The 21,567-nt window shown below is 41.6% G+C and overlaps 1 protein-coding gene across 1 annotated transcript in view; it reads left to right on the top strand.

Moving 5' to 3' along the window:
• The window catches only part of SNTG1 (syntrophin gamma 1), a 460,796-nt gene that overhangs the window by 345,305 nt on the left and 93,924 nt on the right, over positions 1 to 21,567 (top strand). Inside the window, exon 13 of the mRNA XM_089899181.1 lies at positions 9,289 to 9,418. Within this exon, the coding sequence (XP_089755307.1) occupies positions 9,289 to 9,418 (130 nt within the window). The remainder of the gene's footprint in view (positions 1 to 9,288; positions 9,419 to 21,567) is intronic.

Below are 21,567 nucleotides of genomic sequence, written 5' to 3'. Positions count from 1 at the left end.
TGTATTAGGGAGCCCTTGGGAGGGGTGGGCTGCTCTCCGTTGCCCGGAATTGGAGGCTCACCGGTACTGATAGTCAGATATTTTTATTATGTATTTAATAGTGTTCCCTAATTTTTGTTACAATTACTTCTTTGACCCACGGGCTATTTACAAGTGTATTGCAAAATTTCAAAATAGTTTGAGATTTTTTAAATTCCCTTTTGTTATTGCTTTCCCGTATGATTTCATGCTGAATGGTTTCAGCCCTTTGATATCTGTTGAGACTTGATTTCACCTAGTATATAAATAATTTTGACAGGTGTCCCATATGCACTTCAAAGAATGTGCAATGTCGGGCTTCCCTGGTGGCACAGTGGTTGAGAGTCCGCCTGCCGATGCAGGGGACACGGGTTCGTGCCCCGGTCCGGGAAGATCCCACATGCCGTGGAGCGGCTGGGCACGTGAGCCATGGCCGCTGAGCCTGCGCGTCCGGAGCCTGTGCTCCGCAACGGGAGAGGCCGCAACAGAGAGAGGCCCGCGAACCGCAAAAAAAAAAAAAAGAATGTGCAGTGTCATTTTCCTTAGTTCGATGTCTATGTATTTCAACTAGGTTGTATTTGTTCATTAGGGATTCTGATCCTCTGTATCATTAATGATGTTTTTGTCTGTTTATTGTCTCAGATATTGAGAGAAACGCATTAGTCTCCCAGTATGATTGTGGCTTTGTGTGTTTCTCCTTTTAAGTGTGTCATTATTTGCTTTATATATTTAATTCTATATTATCGGATACAAACAGATTTAGATTTTTTACAATTTCCTGATGATGACCCTTTTATCATTATGAAATGTCCTATATCTCTGGAATTTTTCCTTACCTTCAAGAATTACATCAGGTATCTACACTGTATATTCTTTTATCCATTTCTTTCAACTCTTTTTAGCCCTGTGCTGTAATATGTGTCTCTTCTGTGTCGCATATACTTTTTTCTTTTTTTTTAAATTCAAAGTAATGATCTTAGTCCTTTAATTGGATTATTTAGTCTAGTTGCTTTTTTTTTTTTTTGCAGTACGTGGGCCTCTCACTGTCGTGGCCTCTCCCGTTGCGGAGCACAGGCTCCGGACGCGCAGGCTCAGCGGCCATGGCTCACGGGCCCAGCCGCTCCGTGGCATGTGGGATTTTCCCGGACCGGGGCACGAACCCGTGTCCCCTGCATCGGCAGGCGGACTCTCAACCACTGCGCCACCAGGGAAGCCCTAGTCTAGTTGCTTTTAACATAATCACTGGTATATCAGAGATTATATCTGCCATCTTAGTATTTGCTTTCTGTTCAACACTCTAGTTCTTGTTTTTTATAATTAAAATTTTTGTTTTGAGATAATTATAGATTCATATGCAGTCGTAGAAATAATAGAGAGAGATTACATTTTTTTTGCCCATTTTCCCAAATGGTAACATCTTGCGAAATTATAGTACAACACCCCATTTAGGAAACTGACATTGACAAAATCCACCACTCATTCATGCAGATTTCACATGCCTGAGTGTGTCAGAGTGTGTGTATGTGTGTGTGTATGTGTGTGTCTGTATGTTTAGTTCTGTAGAATTATATCACATGCTCATGTTCTCATATCCACCTACCCAAGCACAAGGTGGAAGAGTTCCATCACCACAAGAACCCTCCTGTTGCCTGTCTATAACCATGCCAGCATCCTTCTTCCCCACCACATGACAGCTCACTACTCTGTTCTTCGCCTCTAATTATCTTGCCATTTTAAGAACATTATATAAATGGAATCCTACATTATGTAACTGTATTGGATTGAATTTTCTCACTCAGCATAATTCTTTGGTAGTTCTTCCTAGTAGTTGCATTTTTCAGTTGTTTATCCCTTTTTATTTCTGATAGTATTCTGATAGTATGGATGTATCACATTTTAAAAATTCATCCCTTAAAGGACATCTGGGTTGTTCCAGTTAATTCTAAATAAAGATGCAATGAACGTTTTGTATAGATTTTTGTGGGAATGTGCGTTTTCATTACTTCAGGTAAATGTTCAAGAATTCGAGTACTTGGTTGTGTGACAACAGCATGTTTAGTTTATTGAGAAACAGACACATTGTTTTGTAGGTAGCTGTACAGTTTTGCATTCCCACCAGCAGGATATGAGCCACCCAGTTTCTCTACATCTTTGCCAGAATTGGGAGTTGTTGCTGTCTTTTACTTTACCATTCTTACAGGTATAAGATATAGGTATGATATATCACTGTGACCTGAATTTGCATATCCTAGTGATGTTCAGCATCTTTTCATGTGCTTATTTATCACATGAAATCCTATTTGGTGAAATGTCTCTTTGTCTTTTGACCATTTTGTAATCGGCTTTGCTTATATATTTATATTTATTTTTTTACTTTTGAGATTTGAGAGTTTTATGTATATTCAAGAAGAAAGTCCTTTGTCTCAAGGTACTAGTTTCTGTATTCTATTTTCTTTAACATTTTTCTTACTTTCTGAAATAATTAAACATTTTTATTTTTTAATATTCCCTCTATTATATTGTTATATATGCATTCTTTTACTTTGTTTTAGTTATTGCCTAAACGTTACACCGTATGTCTTTGTCCTTCCAGGCTGCTATAACAAAATACAGCAGATAATAACAGCAACAAACAACAGAAATTTGTCTCTCACAGTTCTGGATGCGGAAGTCCTAGATTAAGGCACCTAGATCATGTTCTAGTCCTTTGATGAAGCCCCCCCCCAACCCTTCTTGGTTCATATCTCACTCTGTCCTCACTTGGTGGAAGGGTCAGGGATCTCTCTGGAAGGTCTTCTATAAATCACTAACCCCAGTTCACGAGGACTTGCCCCCGCCATGGCTCTAGCATCTCCCCAAAGCCCCACCTCTCAATACCATCTCGTTGCTCACTAGGATTTCGAAACATGAATAGGAGGTGGGGCACCAACACTCAGACCATAGCACCATCTATACATGATTTATTAGTGTTTAGTGCAATTTATTAATTTTGCCTCTTTCAGAAAATTCTAGAAACTTAGAACACTTTAGCTAATTCCTTTATTTCTTTCTTGTCTTTGGGCATATATATATATAGATAGATAGATAGATTTGAATTATATATGTATCTTAAAATTTTATTATTTTCAGCTATTATTCGTATCCTAACTTTAATCTTTCTGTTTCTCTTTATTTTTTTTCTTTTGTTTCTATTTTTCTTCTGCTTTAAGAACTTTTGAAATATTTCTGTTAATGGTATTTTTAATGTGTATACTTGTTTTGTTTTTACTTTAAAAAATTTATGTAGTTACATGATTTAAAAATGGTTAGCTAAAAAAAAAACGGTTAGCTAAAGCAATTTATGAGAAAAAGGAAATTGTATGAATCCAGATGACTTCTTACATTTTTACTTTTATGGCACCTCAACACATCAACAGCTTTTAGCAATTGAATTAATTTCACTCAGTAAATACGACAGTAATAAGCAGTTATAAACACAGCACTGTTCTGAGTGGATTGCACAGCACTCCAGCTTGTTCCCACATTCGCTCAGTAAGTACTGATTTAATGTCTACGTAGGAGGTGTTGTGTTTGCTTCTTTCTGTGAAGGAGCTCACAGTCCAGTGGCAGCTGAAGCAGGGGATGAAAAAGAAAAATAAATTATTGGCCCAAGATGACAGATATACAAAATTGTGGAGCTTGGTTCGAAACCTAGGATATTATGTGCTGGTTGGTTTGGCCAAGGCCCATAATTTTAACTCTGATGATGTGATGCGTCTCGTATTTAATGGCAACAAAGTTGTGTTACTGTCATATACTATTATGTAGCCTGAATTAGAACATCACACTGTTTTATCAGTGGTGAGACAGTTTATGTTCATCGTATAGTAATGATTTAGAAGTATATGTCTCATTTCAGTTTTGAAGTATCAAAATATGACAGAACATTGCAGTGTCAGGGAATCAGAATGGGAAGGTTATTAAGGAGAAGAAAGTGGTTGATGGTATTAACTACAGAATAGAAATACTGGATAGACTGAGAAACAGATTAAGCTGAAGGTGACTTTGGCTAGAGTAATTATTGGAGTGAATTGGATAGAAAAAAATGTTTGTTATGAGAAGGATAGTGATGGTAAAGTAAGGGAAACAGTATGTAAGGATACGTCACCCGTAGTGTGATGGGGGAAGGGATAGAAAACTTAAGGCGTCTCCTGCTCGTGCTTAGTGGCCAAGGGGAAGGAGGAGACACAGCGGCCCCATTGGGTGCACCATTGCCTTTGCTCTTCCATCGCTCTGTCACAGGTGGTGCTGTGCAGATGTACTGGGAGTCGCTGAACGGATGGACTTTCCTCCACCTTCACAGACAGGCCAGCAGGTCCACCAGGACTTCGCTCTATGTGGAGCCCGAACAATTGATGATTTAAAAAATATATTCAACTAAATAACATTAAGATTCTAGTTGATTTCACCTACTCTATGAGCCATGCAGTGTTCCCTTGTATATGTTTGGAAGTAAGATGTCCTTCAGTAGGGGGATGGATAAATAAACTATGTACACCCAGATAGTAGAATATTATTCAGCCCTAAAAATAAATGAACTACTGAGCCATGAAAAGACATGGGAGAACCACAGATGCATGTCACTAAGTGAAAGAAGCCAATCTGAAAATCCTACACACTGCTTCCAACTATATGACCTTCTGGAAAAGGTGAAACTATGGAGACAGTAAAAACATCAGTGGTTGCCAGTGGTTGGGAGGTGGAGAGAGACGAAGAGGCAGAGCAGAGATACTTGGGGGAGTGAAAATACTCTGGATTATGTTATAATAATAGATATATGTCATTACATATTTGCCCAAACCCATAAAATGTGGGACACCATGAGTAAACCCTAATCTAAACCATGGACCTTGGGCGATATGACGTGTCGATGTAGGCTCATTAATTATAACAAAAGTGCAACTCTCTTGTGGGAGATGTTGATAACAGAGAGGGTGTGTGTGTGTGTGTGTGTGGCAGGAAGTCTATGGGAAATCTCTATACTTTGCCCTCAATGTTGCTATAAACCTAAAACTTCTCATTACAAAAGTCTTTAAAATGTGAGGTACGCAGGACCAATGCTGCCATCTTCATTTTACACAGAGAGAAATTAGAGGTCGGAGAGTTGCATAAAATCAAGGTACCTGCAATACCTTACAGATTTTAACTGAAGCAGGACAGAAGGGCATTGCAGACAAAGAGAACAGTGGGGAAAAGCCTCTGTTGAATAAAAGTTCAGGGCTTGTGTCGGATTGGTGAACTTCAGCTTTGGAAAATAGGTAACAACATGGTTTGGAAGAGCTTCTGTACAACCTCACCAAACAGTTCAGGTTTTGAGCCTGAACCATAAAAGCTGTGATGAGATGGTGCCCCAAGGTAGCATCACGAGCAGAAACGATCTGAACTCAGTGAGAAACAGATCACTTTGCTGGAATCATTAACCCGAGCGGGTTTTTTTGTTTGTTTGTTTGCTTGGTTGTTTTAGTTTTTCCTTTCCTTAATCATCTCCCCAAATTGTTAATAACCAGATCAAGAATAATGGCCCGTTTTTCAAATACTGCTTGAGTCAGTGCTGTCCTGCACACAGAGAACCACTCTCACGGGGCAATCTTTCTTATGTTCCTCCTGAGTACTGGGACACCCTCCTTGCTTCTCTCCTGCCTTCATTCACATTTTTCCACGTTCTTATCCAGCACAGAGAGAACATATTTGTATCATAAAATACAATATGATCCTTCCACTCCAAAGAGCCAGTGTTCCCACGGCCCTGCCTGACTCGGGATTAGTTGGAAATGCCGCCACGTGGTTTGCAAAGCTCTCGTCGATCAAGCTGTGCTTTACTGCCACCTTCATGACTCACCGCTGCCCCAGACGCACATGGCAACGAGCCAAACAGCCCCTGTTTCTCACAACCTCTCACGCCTTCACGCTGCTATTTGGTCCCGGAGTAACTACCTCCCATCCAAAATGTGCACTTTCTCTCCTCTGCCGCGTCTAAGCCATTCATCCAGTTGGATCCAAAACCCAGGAGCAATGTGGAGTCTAGCTGCTCCCTCATATTCTGTGAAAGGAAGCAATCACTGACCCGCAGACTTTCTAACGCCTTTATAAATCCCATGAGCTCACTGTTTTATTTTCACTCTCACTAACACATGTGTATTTTAGTCCCACGTCATCGCGTAGCTGCCAGGTACCCTACGTGGTGTGACAGGACCGCCCGCTCCACGCAAATCTGATCGTGGGAGGCCTCCAGGGAGGCTCGGCCGTGGGTCCCGTGGGCTCTCAGCTCCTTCCGGGGTGTTCACACCCTCCTCCAAGCCTGCCTGCTTCCCCATGATGTCCCCACCCCCTTTCCGGACAAGGCCATCTAGCCGCTCCAAACCTGTGTAGTTGAGTCTCTACAGCTCTCACTTCTCCCACTTGAGATGCCTTCTCCGACTCACTCCTCACAAATTCAGCATCTCCGACACGTGCCTTCATGTGGCATAGATGCACAGTGAATCAAACATGAATAACTCAGTTGTAGTCATAAGACATGTATGTGTTTTCATGTAAACGCATATTATGTTGAAAAGTATTTATGACTATTTTTAGTGAGCAGTCTATTTTTCATACAAAGAATGACTAAGTGTGTATTTTAAATGAATAAAACTACTCTGAAATTCAGCAACATTTGAGAATAACTTTTGCTGCCAGAGTTGTGATCAAGAATCCTTAGAAAAATAGAAAAAATGATTCTGAGCAGAAGGTGGACAATCTGCGCTCAGAAGTTCAGATTTTCCAACTGTAATCATGTCACTGCTTTTTTCAGCCCGTGTGTGTGTGTTTGTATCTGTGTGTGTGTGTGTGTGTGTGTGCAAAGAATCATAATTGAGTCTAAGAATCCTCAAGACTACTGCAAATATTGTTAAAGTTTAATGTTTCCCAGTTACTACAAGACTAACTTAATGGCTAATGTAGTTTATTGATTTCAGAGACTATATGATCAAATAAGATAAAACAAATAATTTTTTTTTTTTTACGATTACTGATTATCTTGACTCAAAGAATTACATTTTCTAAAAGCTGCAAATACGGCCACAGCACTGCAGTTCTTGCTAAGTGCTGGGTGACACATTCTTGCAAAACTCTCTCAAATATTGCATCAAGACCACACATTAATGTCTCATTCAGGGAGCTCCAGTGATTAGTGAAATTATTGGGGTCCCATCAGTTAATCCGTGAAGTATATTTTTCTCATTTTCTGTTAGGGGAAATTGAGATGCAACTAAGTGGAGTAATTTGCCAATATTCTTATTTAGTCAATAGCAGAGGCAGAAATAGGAGCCAGGCTATAATCTTGACGACCAATTTGTTTTGTAAGAGGTTGTATGTAAGCAAATAAACTGTTCAAATACTTCACTTACATTCATGAAAGGGTTTCCAACAAATCAACCTGAAAAGTGGAAACAGAATGTAAAAATTGATACGTATTAGTGTATAAGCCCAGGTTTATATAAGGTTAGTCCTTTAGAATTATTCCATGTGGAGACTGTGTAGCACGTGTGGTTACATAGACTGCAGATTTCCTCTAAGTGCGTTAACCCTAATCAGCTAAAAATATCCAGCTGCCACGATTCATTTAAAGCAGAGAGTACAGATGTGTTCAAGACATGCTGTAGTTTGTGGTGCATGAAGCAATGGTTATGATAGTCGGGGAGCAGATAGAAATGTACGTTACTAACTCAACTTAGTTCTCCTCTTCCATGGGTAGTTGAGCTTCTCTCTGCATCTTTAAAATGTCTTACTCACTCTTGAATATCAAAATTAAAGTTAAGAAAGTCACGTGAAGTTGCAGTATTCTTTTTGTGCTGTGCATATTTTTTCTTGTCACAAATTCAAGAAAACATTAGTTCAAAGAGACAGACAACAGTTGTCCCCTCTCAGGCTTTTCATGTATTTTTAAGAGCAAACAAAAAAGAATATTTGAACACTTCCCTGTAATCATTTGAAAGTGCTGGTCAAGGCTATCGGAACAAGTTTCTCTGAAAACATTAATAATGTGGATGCAGAGAGCCGTAGGTGTGAAAGTCTCTGCCACGTGTCCGGTTCTGAAATCCGGACCAGTCTTATGGGACAGGAGAGTGACACAGGCCTCCTGATGAAGTTGGGCCACAGAAATGCCGCTTGGGGTGTCTTTGTTTGCAGAAATGAAATCATGTGTAATATCCGCAAACTCCTACTTACAAAATTCAGAAGAGACAAAAAAGCAATTTAATTGGAGAACAATATATAAATGTACAGTATTTACCTAGCATTTTGAATACTGAACTACACAATTTTTCTATTGCTTCAGAAATGGCTGGGATTTAAAGATAGTTTGTGCATTTTCTAAAGTGCACAACAGAGCACATTTTGTTGTGTTACACCACAGAGGCATTTGGCTACTTCCCATTCATTTGGGGATTTTTATCCATTCCTCTCCATTAAGCTTGTATTGAAACATGCAAGAACTTGCAACAGGAAGGTAAAAGTAAATAATGAAAGCTGTAGGAAGCTGCTTTAAACTCAACAGCACTTTTGTAGACCATTTAGGACGGCATCACTGAATGTTCTCTAACGACAACAGAAACTCAGTAGAAGACCATAGAGATATTTAGGGTGGCCGTGGCGTTTTAAGGAGGGTCTAGTTGTTATTGAAATGCGAACATCCACATAAATTTCAAGCATGAGTATTTAGACGTGGAGAAGAACTACGAACCTCTCGTCCGAAACCAACTTAGAGAAGATGAGGAACAACTGGCTTAACAGCTGACAGAGCGCTTCAGCTCATGACAGCAAAAGATTGTACATGATGCTCGGTATCTGTGCGTGTGGTTTCTGTGTGATCTTTCCACTGTACATCAGGAATGCGTTGAAAAATGTCAAGAGGAGTTGATGGTGCCCAAAATAATAGATAAACATCGATGTATACGTTTATGGCACACTGGAGAAAGAATCCCGCTCAAAGGTCTTAGATATGCATCTCAAAGATTCTCCAAATGTACCTGAATCTCAAGATGCCTTGTAGTCATTCAAAGTTGTGTGTTGTCTGGGTTCCTCTGTAGTGTTCCATTTAAAAACAGTTTTTTTTTAAAGGGAAGTAAGCAAATATGAATTTGAAGCTGCATTTATGTTGTTTGAAAGAAGAGCTTTTGAAGACATAACTGTTTCAAGTCGCAAACAGACAAATGAGACGATGTTCTGATCTAATTTGTTCTGACACCTCCACAGGCAGAACGCTTTTCAAGTCATCGCCGTGGACGGGGTCTGCAGCGGGATCATCCAGTGCCTCTCTGCTGAGGACTGTGGCGAGTGGCTGCACGCCGTAGCGACCAATATTTCCAGCCTCACGAAGCACAACGTAAGTAGTGATTCACGGAGCTCCTGGCCGGTTCCTCGGCCTCAGTGAATTTCTGCAGTACATACATAACCTTGCATCAGCCACTTGGTGTTCTAAGAATGGGCCACTGCACACCCGTCATAAACACTGTGCAGCGTTTAAAGAAAATCACTGTCCTGAGAGTTTTAGTCCAATGTATCAGCTCAACAGTATTGACGCCTGAGGTTCCATTCGCAAACATTGAAACATCTACATTAGTTAAATAGATATTTAGCACATGAGCACTAAAATATCTATTATCTGTATCTACATACATCATCCATCTATCTATGTCTGTATATCTATCTATATATGCATCTATCTAGATATCTTCACAGCGCTTCTCCCTCTGGTTCCTCTGGAGATCCCCAAAATTTAGAGTATTAACTTGAAGCAAGTACTGTTTGCTACAACCCATGAATCTTAACCTTCACAAATCTATTCAAGTACGGGAGCTGGTTTAGGCTTTAGCTGGGACCCAGCCCCCTAACCCATGGCTCCTGCCACCTCTCTCCTTCCACGGGGTAAGGGAGTAGTATAAGTAAAGTGAGTGGGCTTCTGCGCAAGCACGGCTCTAAGGCGAGTCTCTCTGAAGCGTCATCTTCCATTGTTTAGTTTCGTGCCACCTTGGATAATGGTAAAACAAAATCAAAATAGTTTTGTCAGAATCTTTTTAACCTTTATATTCAATGATCTAGAAAAAAGTTTTCAGACAGCAAATATAATTGCGTTGTTTTTTTGCCTTGGGTCTTGTGGGGGTTTTTGTCAGCCTGAAACCTCTTGTCCTTTTCGGCGATTCCAATATAATGACACCACCAGATCAGCAGAGACTGAATCTTGGGTGGGCACTCCTGCCCAAACCAGATTGCCCTGGAGATATCAGCCTGGATTATCCGGGAGGGTCCAGTGTAGTCACTAGAGTCTTTAGAAGTGGAGGAAGTAGGAAAAAGAGAGGACTAGGGAGACGGCAGCATGGGGAGGGGAGGGCTGCCACTGCTGGCTCTGAGGATGGGGAGGGACCAGGACCTCAAGAGGGCAGGAGGCCAGGAGAAGCTGCCTACGACGAGGGGACACTGCCGCCCGGGGCAGAGACCATCCTGCCCTCACCCTGATCTCATCCCAGAGAGGCCCACTGAGGCTGCTGACCTACAGAACTGCAGGATCACGGATTAGTGTTTCTTTTAAAGCACTGTTTGTGGAAATTGATTATTTCAATAATAGAAAACGAATATAGCACCTATTTGTCTTCAAAATAAATCCATTGAATTTTTTTCACTTAATCTAAATCTCATGGTTTAATCTGAAAATCATACTTTTACTCTTTCACATTTAACTTTTTCGGAATAACCATGAAATGCACTTGCATATAAGAGAAAACAACCTAATATTTGTATTATTAGGTTGTCCATGTGCAAAGCAGCCTACAACATTATTTGAATCCCTAGACCCTTTCAAAATAACTCATTTGTAATAATATCACAAGAAAAGTCATCATAATTGCTGAGCTAAAGCCACCTGAACAGGGACTGTCTTTGGAGTGGGAAGGGTCTGTGTGCCTCAATGCCTCGGTGGGCCGGGCAGGGCTGGGAGCCTTCAAATACCACAGAAAGGGGGAGGGATAAAGGGCAAGAAGAAAGTGAAGGAAGATGGAAGCATAGCTCCGAACACGCTCCTGTTTGATCAAAGGGAATCTAAGATGATGCTTTTGCAGAGGCATGGCTGCCATGGGGAAAGCATGGCTGCAGTGTCAGGGACTCGGTGTGGAGCCTTGGTCTCTACTCACCAGCTCTGGGACTGGGCTTCGTGGTCCCCTTCGTCAGCGGGCACCATTAGCTCCAGCCACCGTGAGGGTTAAATGAAAAAGTGCTTTAGACATCCTGGCCCTTAAATGATGCTGAAACATTTGCACTTTTTCTTCTCTCCAGCTGCACTCTCAATTAAATGATTTAATCCATAAACCACCAATAAATGGCCGTATCGATTTGCTTATCGTATGTGAGGTGGCACATCTTTGTTTTGTCCAGTTGTCATTTGAGATTCTCCATCTTCTGAAAGACGGTTGTTTGGATAACAATGCTGATAAAACGGGACAAGATGAGTTAAATGTCTAGTAGTGACTAGACCATTGAGCAGCTATATTTCTGGCAGCCACAGATCTACCCCTCAGTTCCCTCATCTTTAAAAGAGACAGAGGGAAGACGATAGAAGACAAAGCTCTCTTTCAGCCAGCATTTCATGAATCTAACCTTTCCAGCCACTCTTTACCGCTCCAGCACTAAAATCAATCCTGAATGATAAGCAGAGAGAATCTCATGCAACATTTCTACTAAGGTTACCTACTAACATAAAGGGATCTCTTCCAGTCTAAATTCTTCCATATATATCCTATGCATGCATTTCCTTTATTGGAATGGAGTATGCTGCTTGAAATGTGTCACTTGTGTGTGTGTGTGTGTGTGTGTGTGTGTGTGCGTGTGCGCGTGCGTGCGCATGCGCAGACAGATATATATGTATATGTAATATGCCTCTATTCTTTTTTAAAAGATTTATTTATTGTTTATTTATTTTATTTATTTTTGGCTGTGTGGGCTCTTAGTTGCGGCATGCAGGATACTTGTGGTGGCGCGCGGGATCTTCATTGTGCTGCGCGGGCATCTCTCTAGTTGTGGCATGCGGGTTTTCTCTCTCTAGTTGTGGCGCACAGGCTCCAGGGTGCATGGGCTCTGTAGTTTGTGGCACGCAGGCTCTAGTTGAGGCGAATGAGCTCAGTAATTGTGGCGCGTGCACGCGGGCTTAGTTGCCCTAAGGCACTTGGGATCTTAGTTCCCCGACCAGGGATCGAACCCATGTCACCTGCATTGCAAGCTGATTCTTTACCACTGGACCACCAGGGAAGTCCCAATGCTTCTATTCTTAGTGGTTCAGTGAAAATTACTGTGATCTTAAATAAGAATGATTGCATATATGAGATTTTCAAAATACATAATTCATATTTTATTATGTGAAAGAGAATAGACTCTTTCCCCCAAATGTTTGTATCAATTGAGAATGCTTTCAGTGACAAACTAGAGAAACCCTAAATACTGATAGAGTAAAGAGTTGGGTTTTTCCCCAAATGAAAAGAATTGTGGATGGTGGCATCTGCTGGAAACCACCATCCACCCAGAACCCATCCTCTGCCTACACACATAAGGGCTGCAACAGTTCCAAACATCACTTCAGTGTTCAGAACAGGAAAGAAAGGGAAGAAGGATAAGCAGCGCCAGCTACATCTCTCCTCTTTCATCAAGATAAGAGAAAATTTCCCAGAAACCCTTTAGTGGACTAAAAATGCTCACTTCTCCTCCTGAACTCAGCCCCGTGACGATTCTGAGGGGTGGGTGGCTGGAGAGTGGGGGGGCTAGTCTCTGCCTTTTCTAGTGTTTGTAGTGGGAGAACCAAGAAAAGAAGATTGTGAATGGCTTCTGAGTCAGATAACCAACAATGTCTACTACACTGCTTAATACTAAAAACATATTAATTCTAAAAATAATGCATGAACAACCAACACCCCTGTGCTTTTTGTGGATTGATCACAGTCCTTCAGGATTCACACACACACACACACACACACACACACACATTTCATCAGTCATTTGAGTTCCTGCAGGATGTACTTCAGCCATCTTCCTATATTTTACCCATTTACCTGCAGGAGCAAAACCCATTACTTGGGAGTCATATTTAATCCACAGAGTTCTGCTATTTTAGATGGCAAACACTTGCAAGTTGAGAAAAGGGAATTTTTTCCCATAATACCGTTGGTTGTGGAAAGCTAAAGAAGAAACTTCTATCGTGTCTGCCACATTAAAAAGACTCGACAAAGCTTGTAGGTGAATTGAAAGTCATGACAAAATAAAGCCTAGCAGAAAGGAGATGTACCGAAAAGGAACTGAAGTCTGTGATCAGAGGTTGCAGCGTGTGGTCTGACAGGCATGGGTGTCACTTAAGGAGACGTTTTCTTCCTTTTGGTAGCTGTGGATTTTTCTGAGTCCTCAGATGCACTTTAGTGTAGGGTGTTGCTTTCTGCATTGCTTCTCCTCACACACCAAAGTGCAAACTTCACACGTGCAGATGTCACCCAGAAATGGGTTACAGAGGGTGGAATCAGACAACGGCAGAGTCAGTAGATCAAGTCAGAAGAAAGGCCGGGCAAGCTGGGCATTCTGTTGTGTGCATATGTGAACTAGCCAGCCTACTTTGTCTCTTAGAAAACTACTCACCAACAGTTAAAGTTCTTGTAGAATTCTTGATACTGGAGAACATTAGCTGATGTTTACTTGCTCAATCCAGAACTGCCTTGATGTTAACTGTAAAGCACGGTCGTAAGCAAACAGGCAGCTTTACTGACAGCTTCCCTGCCAGCCCTGGTCCGGTTGGGCTCTACCCGCCTGGCCCCGCCCCTGCCTCCCCTTTGGAGCATTCCCAGCCCCTACTGTTCCAGGGGCCTCAAAGCCACAGGCACTGCACAGGGGCCCTTGCCCCAACACACCCACCCCTCTGCCACCCGTGCCCAGGCCTGGACTTCAGCGTGGCCTTGGTCGTAATCATAGTGACAGGAGCTGACCGTCCTGGGCCCACAGCTGCCCCCAGGCCGACGGAAGCTCCACGGGAACGTGGGGTAATTCCTCCCCCGGGCATACCTTGTCCAGTGCAAGTCGGGTGGCAGAAGGAAGCAGGCTAACAGAGGACTCGCCCTTGCTCACCGGATGAACCATCTGGAAACGCAGTGACTGCACGAGGCTCTGAAGGCGGGTCACGCCTGGTGAACGACTGACGGCGTTTGATGAGAAGCCCTGGGCAGCTCGGGCACACGGACCGCTCGCCAGCCGAGGCCTGCTTTCTGCTGCCGGCCTCCCTTCCCTTCACCTGTGACTCTGGCCTCCTGAGGACTGTACACCCTCTTCGGGCTCTGTTTCTCGGGAGGTGAGACCAAAGGCACCGAGAGGTCCACATTCCGCCCAGGAGCGGACGTCGTGTGGAAGAGAAGGGCACTAAGTACGCAGGTGAAAGGCCCCAGGATGTCACGCGAGAAATCACTGGGAGTTTGCAGTGGCTCCATGGAACGTTTCTTAGAACTGCCGTCTTCGGAAACTGAGCTTAAGAGCCAGACCCGAGGAGCAGAGGCAGCTGCAGGCCTCCCCCGAGGACCCAGGCTGGATTCTTACTGTGAACACTGCACGTTCCCCTCCTTAGGAAACCTGACTAATAATTGGGCAATGATGGACCTATTCTCTCCACCTGTGACCAATACCGGCAGATAAAACACATCCCATCACTGCCTGCAACCCAGGGTCCCCGCTGCCTGCGCACCCCACGTCCAGCCAGGGTCCCTGCTGCCTGCACACCCCGCCTCCGGCCAGGGTCCCTGCTGCTCACATGTGCACAGGCATTGTGCGACCTGCTCTAACACTCATGCCAAAGACATGCTTGTTTTGCCAACTCTACCAGAGGGCTCCTGAGGACAGGGATCTGGTACCCTTGGCATCCCTTCACGTCTGACATACAGTCATTTCTGGAGTTCAGTGAATTCATGGAAGAATAAGTTAGCTCTGAGCAAAGAACTAGACATTTATAAATGGCTGCAACCTGCTTTTAGCTTTTAGGCTTCTAATTCACAGTAAGATTGTGTGTGTGTGTGTGTGTGTGTGTGTGTGTGTGTGTGTGTATTATATATACTATGTATGATATATACCATATACATGCTAATCGTAAGGATGGCAACAGGTAAAATTGAAAAGTTCTTGTACTAGAAAAAATAAGAAAGTTCACTTGGGTGTAACACTGGGTGGTCATCCTGATGGACTCTTAATAGACAGGTTTTTAAAAGCAACAAGGCAGGCAATTACATTGTACCCATGGGCCTGGGGAATAACCAAGGTGGCCAGGGTGTAGAATCCATAGTCTGAGAAAAATGGATGAAAAAATTGAGCTGAAATGTGGGCTCCTGAGGCAGAAATCATTTTTGATTCGTCCCTTTCCTGGTGAAGGCAGTTTTACCAACAGCTGCAGAACGGATATATCGCCGTGATGCACCCACACTAACATCATGTGTCATCGGGAGGACTTATATCTACAGAATAAAGATCTCTCCGGGTCCTTACACATCTGCTAACTAACACTGGCCACAAATCTCTAAGGAAATTGGGGGACCATTTCTTGTTTCAGTAAGAATTATTTCTTTGGATAAATCTTTAAAATTAATTTTCATGGGAAAATATACCTTGTGAGCAGGGTCCTGCAGCACCCATCCTGAGAGCACATCACTCATCAAAATTGACGTGTACATGAGGTTGAAAAAGTGAAAGAGTAATAGAATTAGGATACAATTTTTAAAATGTAAGCTCGTCACTTATCTTTTTTTGTTTTGTTTTGTTTTGTTTTGCGGTACGCGGGCCTCTCACTGTCGTGGCCTCTCCCGTTGCGGAGCACAGGCTCCGGACGCGCAGGCTCAGCGGCCATGGCTCACAGGCCCAGCCGCTCCGCGGCATGTGGGATCTTCCCAGACTGGGGCACGAACCCGTGTGCCCTGCATCGGCAGGCGGACTCTCAACCACTGTGCCACCAGGGAAGCCCCTCGTCACTTATCTTTAAACATTTAATTGGAAAATAATCCTTAAAGACGTTTAATGTAGGAAGAGGAAAACATTTTAAAAGAATATTTGAATATCCTATGTATTTTTCTTTTTGTCTAAAGAGAATGTCAAAAGACAACATTACCGCTTTGGTTTCTGGATACAACTGGTGATGCTAAAATTGAATATACAAAATTAAGGAATTAAAAAATAAGAGTGATATTTAAAACAAATGGATGCTCCTATTACTCCAAATTTTATTTTTAATAAATTAAATCAAAACAGATCTTTATTAAAACCAGTTGTGTAATTATTCTCAGTTTAACAGACCTGCAATAACTAGACTTCCTTTAAGGGGTTTCCATCATTAACATTCAATTAAAGGTTTTCAAAGAAAAAGAGGGACACATATCATCATTCCCCCCAGCATTCAAAGTGAATATTATTCCTTAAAATACAGTTCATAGGGCTTCCCTGGTGGCGCAGTGGTTGAGAGTCCGCCTGCCGATGCAGGGGACACGGGTTCGTGCCCTGGTCTGGGAAGATCCCACATGCCGCGGAGCAGCTGGGCCCGTGAGCCATGGCCGCTGAGCCTGCGCGTCCGGAGCCTGTGCTCCGCAACGGGAGAGGCCACAGCAGTGAGAGGCCCGCGTACAGCAAAAAAAAAAAAAAAAAAAAAAAAAAAAAATACAGTTCATAATATTTAAGCAGATGTTCACTTTTGATGTTGGGTAAATTATAAAGTAGTAGAATTATCATTTTATTTTCAGTTTGAGTGTAAGAAGTATAATCTGAAAAACACTTGTAATGTGAGTATTCAATGCCTTTATACGTGTCTTTCAAGTTTTTTAAGGGGAGTCGCAAACTTTAAATTTAATTTTAAATTTAAGTTCTAATGAAGATTCTCTAATGAAAAAGCTACTGGATTTAAATTAACCTTTCGATAATATAAGAATATACTATTGCATATAATAGAGTTTTAAAATATTTGTTTCTTTAAATAAGACTTCATTAATACCAAAGATTCCCATAAGAAAAAAAAAATCACTAATGTAATAGAATAAAGTAGGAAGGCAAAATAAATGGTGAAAATGTTTGATAAAACAGCATACATCTTTTTCTTAATATTATTTAACATCTACAAAAGTACGTAGATGGTATGCCAAAAGTACTCTTCTCAGTAATAAATTGTAAGAGCTTGAAAAAGAACTGTCTTTTCTATTCCATTTCATCCAAATGTGAAGATTCTTCTCACGTTGGGTTTTTAATGTGTTCTTTCCCTTAAAAAATTATTCAAACTTCTCTTCCTGCAAGAGTATATCTATATTACTTGATTTTTATATCTACTGGGCATGTTGTTTCCTAGAAAATCAAACACTATACCCTATTTGCCATTTGACGTAACAGAGTTGGTAAAAACATATCTTAAAATATGTGCTTTCATAATAATTTTAGACTTTAGGTATTTATTAAAGTTCAGAAGAGAATAAAAATGAAAATTTATTACAATAATAATGGTATATTTATTGCTAGTGTTCTTATTAGTGTATATGTTACATGTACATTAAAATGTGTACTTTTGTTGACATATATAAAATAAAATTACCATCCTCTTGTGTAGATGGTATATTATCCTTTGTTGAGTTAACATTTAATCATGGGCATTTTCCTAGCTACATTGAATGGACTAATAGGTATTTTGCTATTTGTTTAAATCATAAATAATGAATGGATTATTATTTGACATACACATCATTTAAAACATATCATTAATGTAATAGTGCCCTATGAATTTTCTGGCATATTAATTTGTAAAAGATTGCTTATTATATCTTAATATAGGTGTCTAGGAAAAGAATCAAAGATTCTACACATTCTTTAGTCTCATAAACTAAGATTGATGTCTTAATCCAGCTAAATCAGGCGGGGCTGAACTTTCTGTAAGGCTCTGCTCCTGTTTCTTCTGCCCCAAAGGTGCAGCCCACCCTCCCCGCCCGCTCCAGGCCTGGGGGCTGAGAGCATGTCTATTCCCGAACACATCTACCCCCGGGCTCTGACTTCTCCTGGCTTCTTTCTCAGCACAAATTTACAAAACTCTGGTCTGTTTTCAGAGGTTCTCAGATTAATTTTTTTAGCCTTTTGTCCTGTTCAGATTCAGACTCCAGCAACCGTCTTGAGGTGAAAAGCAGTGTTGCTTTTGAAGCCTCACAGATCTCACGTGTTGCCCCTGTAAACCCAGGAGAAAATACATGCTCTGCTCCTCTGTGTGTCCACATGCTCTCCGTCTGGGCGTCTGTCCCCAAGCCTGCCTAGTGGCCCTGAGCTGTCAGCTCGTCATCTCATCTCCAGAATCTAAGCCATGCTCACCCTAGTTACAGCGGGAGCTCTCAGAAGTCTTTAAACAAAGTGCTTTCACTAGGCTTATCTTTCCATTTCCGTGGCCCTCAGTAGGATGGTTGATGTGCCTCAGGCCACCCCATCCCGTCTTAAATACGTGTGCATTAAGTATGAGTTGCACTGGGAGTTTGTGGGTGATACATCGTTTTCGAGTAATTAACCACATTTTCCAGCTTTGTTCTCTATTCAAATTTAAAATACAATCTTTATCATTAACTCAGTAATATATATTTTAGATTCAATGTTTAAGTTTCTATCAGAAGTCATTGTCACAATTAGTTTGGCAGGGTAAAACCCTGTTTAATGATTGTAATTCTGTAATGCATTCAATAGCCCCCTGAGATTAACCTTAAACACCTTTGGGTGTATTTGACCTTTTATTCTTGATGGGCCCATAAAGGTCTAAAAATAGTTGCACTTAGAATAGCACCGCCAAATAATATTTTAATCTGGAAGAAAGTTGACATTCAGCAATGGATCTATAATTTCATATTAGGTTGATTGTTATGAATTTTATTTTTATTAGGTTGATTAAAGAGCATTTTGTTTTATTTCTCTATTTTTTTTTCACATTTAGGAAGATTGTTGATTTGGATAAACATATTTCATATTCAGACACCTTGAAATCACTAAGTCATTTTTAATCTAATTGTCTTGGGTATTTATAAAGTAGACTATCTTCCATTAATGCCCTGCAAAGCTGTTCTTTCTAATACTTTTACATTCTGTTTTTACATATTATCTTGGCTATAATTTTTAATGTCACTGTTACACATTAATGATAAGGGTAATTCTCATAGTCTCTTGTTAAATGGATTTTATATGTTTAATTTTTAACCATGGTATTTGTTAATTTGATATAAATGCTGATTCTATATGATGTAAAAAAGCATTATTTTTTCTTTTACTTATTACATTTACTTTACCATTATTTTTATTACTTTGGGATTACATTTTTAGAAAAGATTTTGCATATCTTTGTAAGATTAAATTATTTTTCTTCTTAGCATAGCCATCCCATAGATGTGTTTCTATAAATCATGTCTGGTTCACAAATATGTCTTTGTGTTTAGTTCTCACTGTCTCTGAAAGTTAAAGTAAATGTCAAATTTACATACTGAGATTTGTCATAACAATTAAATTTCCAGAATTGAATTTCTGATAAAAGTAGAACACTGTGTTATATTTTGGCATAGCAAGAATATGTCAGGTCTCAGTACCAACTGTTCCCTTTAGTCCAAAATATGTATTAATCTAATGATTGCCATTATTTTTGCATTTCTGTTGATTTTACTCACGTGGAAATCATTAGCAAAGTGGGTAAATGGGGTTCTTTCAATCAATTACAAAGCTCTGAGATGATACTAAGAAAGAGGATGAAATCAGATGCTAGTTAAGAAGAATCAGGATCTCTGAGCCAGTTGTAGATTTCCGGGTCAGAAAGGCAGGCATCCCAGGGGCCCCAGGCAAGGGTGGCAGCAGAAGGAACAGAGGCCCCCTCCCCTCTCCCCCCCGCCCGCCCGCTGTGATTCAGGGCGGGGCTTTGGAGGAGGTGGGGCCAGCACAGGACACACCCCACGGGACAGCCGGCTGTGACTGACAGTGCTGGTCGGTCACGTGGGCACAGAGGGGCGATGAGGTGGAAAAGACCTTCTGCCGTCAAGGGTCCTGCAGCAAGGGCAGGGCAAACACAGCTGGACCCACACACAGGGCCCAAGAGAAGGTCACCAGCCACTTCTGCTTGGGTTTTCATGGCAGACCTCGTTCTTGGTTATGCAGTCCTCTGTGCACCTCAGGTAAACATACAAAAAAAGAAAGAAGACTCTTGCCAGGTGAAAAAGTCCGAGGGAGACAGAGGGAGCGAGGGAGGGTGGGAGAGAGGGAGCCAGCAGGTGGGCAGGGGGTGGGGGGTTGGTGAGAGCCAAGCCAGAGCCAGGCTATACCCCGAGTTCTGTACAGAGGGGACCCCGCCCCCCCCACCCTGTGGAGACCACATCCCCGTAAACTCCCTGCGGAGACGTTCCTCCCGGGTGGCCAAGCGTCACCGTGGTCTCTGATGCTCTGACGTGTGTGGTCCCACTGGCGTCTCCAGCTCACAGCTCAGGAAGCTGCGTCTAGTCCTCCAGCGTTGCTAGGATTTTCTCACCAGCCTCGCAGGCAGGAGACATCTCGGAGCCTCTCCTGCAGATGGAAACACAAACTCTGCCTTCAGCTCTCCCGTCGTTTGGAAACCACCCTTGACATGGGGATTCCATGAGCACCGGGGGAAGAGTCCAGAGCTCTCTCCACTGGGACCCCCAGACTGTGTTTTTCTGTGTCCAGTCCCTCAAGACTTGACCTAAGGCGACAAGTTGCAGGAGCCCAGATCCCTCGCCCCCCCTCCCCCTCTGTATTTTTGTGTCCACCGAGGAACTAGTCTTCCTCTGAGGTGAGAACTTGCTTTTAAATCATCAGCATTCTTTTCCTTCCCATTATGGTATAAACTCTAGGTTTCGAAGCCATTACAATTACTATAGACATTCAAAGCTAGGAATTTAGATTTTTTTTTTAGAAGTAACTTGCATTCAAGACTAAGCTAGAGGTCAAATACAAGAGTTTGACTCTGTTCTGAGATATTCTGTCTCTTCACTTGTTCAACAAATATTGATTTTGCCCCTATTAAGACCCAGGCCGACGTCTAGGTGCTAGAAGTGATGTATTTAATGAAACAGACAGAAATCTATGACCTCGTGCTCTTGTTTTCTGGGGAATCATAATACAAAAATAAGTTAAAATAAAATAAACAGTATTAGATAATGCTAAGTGATAGAAGGGAAAAATCAGAAAAAGACCATTTATAGCGGTGCACCGCTTGACATCTCTACCTTGCTACCTCTAAGCAAGGGTTGTAAAGAAACCTCAACTTTCTTTCTTTCTTGTTCACACTGTGATAACTTAAAAGAATTCATTTGTTTTCTTTTGATCCTTTCACCCATTTTAATGAAGAATTTTGTTCAGGTTACCGTTTTTAATCTCAATTTTAAATTGTTCAACATATTCTCTGGTTGGACTCTATGAACCCAGATTAGCCACATTGTTCCCACCCAAAAAACCTAGAGCTGTATGTTACCAATGTGGTAT

The sequence above is a fragment of the Delphinapterus leucas genome, chromosome 17 (genome assembly GCF_059928025.1).
Source record: "Delphinapterus leucas isolate spDelLeu-1000000601 "Yukka" chromosome 17, BTC_Dleu_Yukka2, whole genome shotgun sequence".
Lineage (NCBI taxonomy): Eukaryota > Metazoa > Chordata > Mammalia > Artiodactyla > Monodontidae > Delphinapterus > Delphinapterus leucas.
The sequence above is the reverse complement of the archived record's forward strand: the minus strand, read 5'-3'. Positions and strand labels throughout refer to the sequence as shown.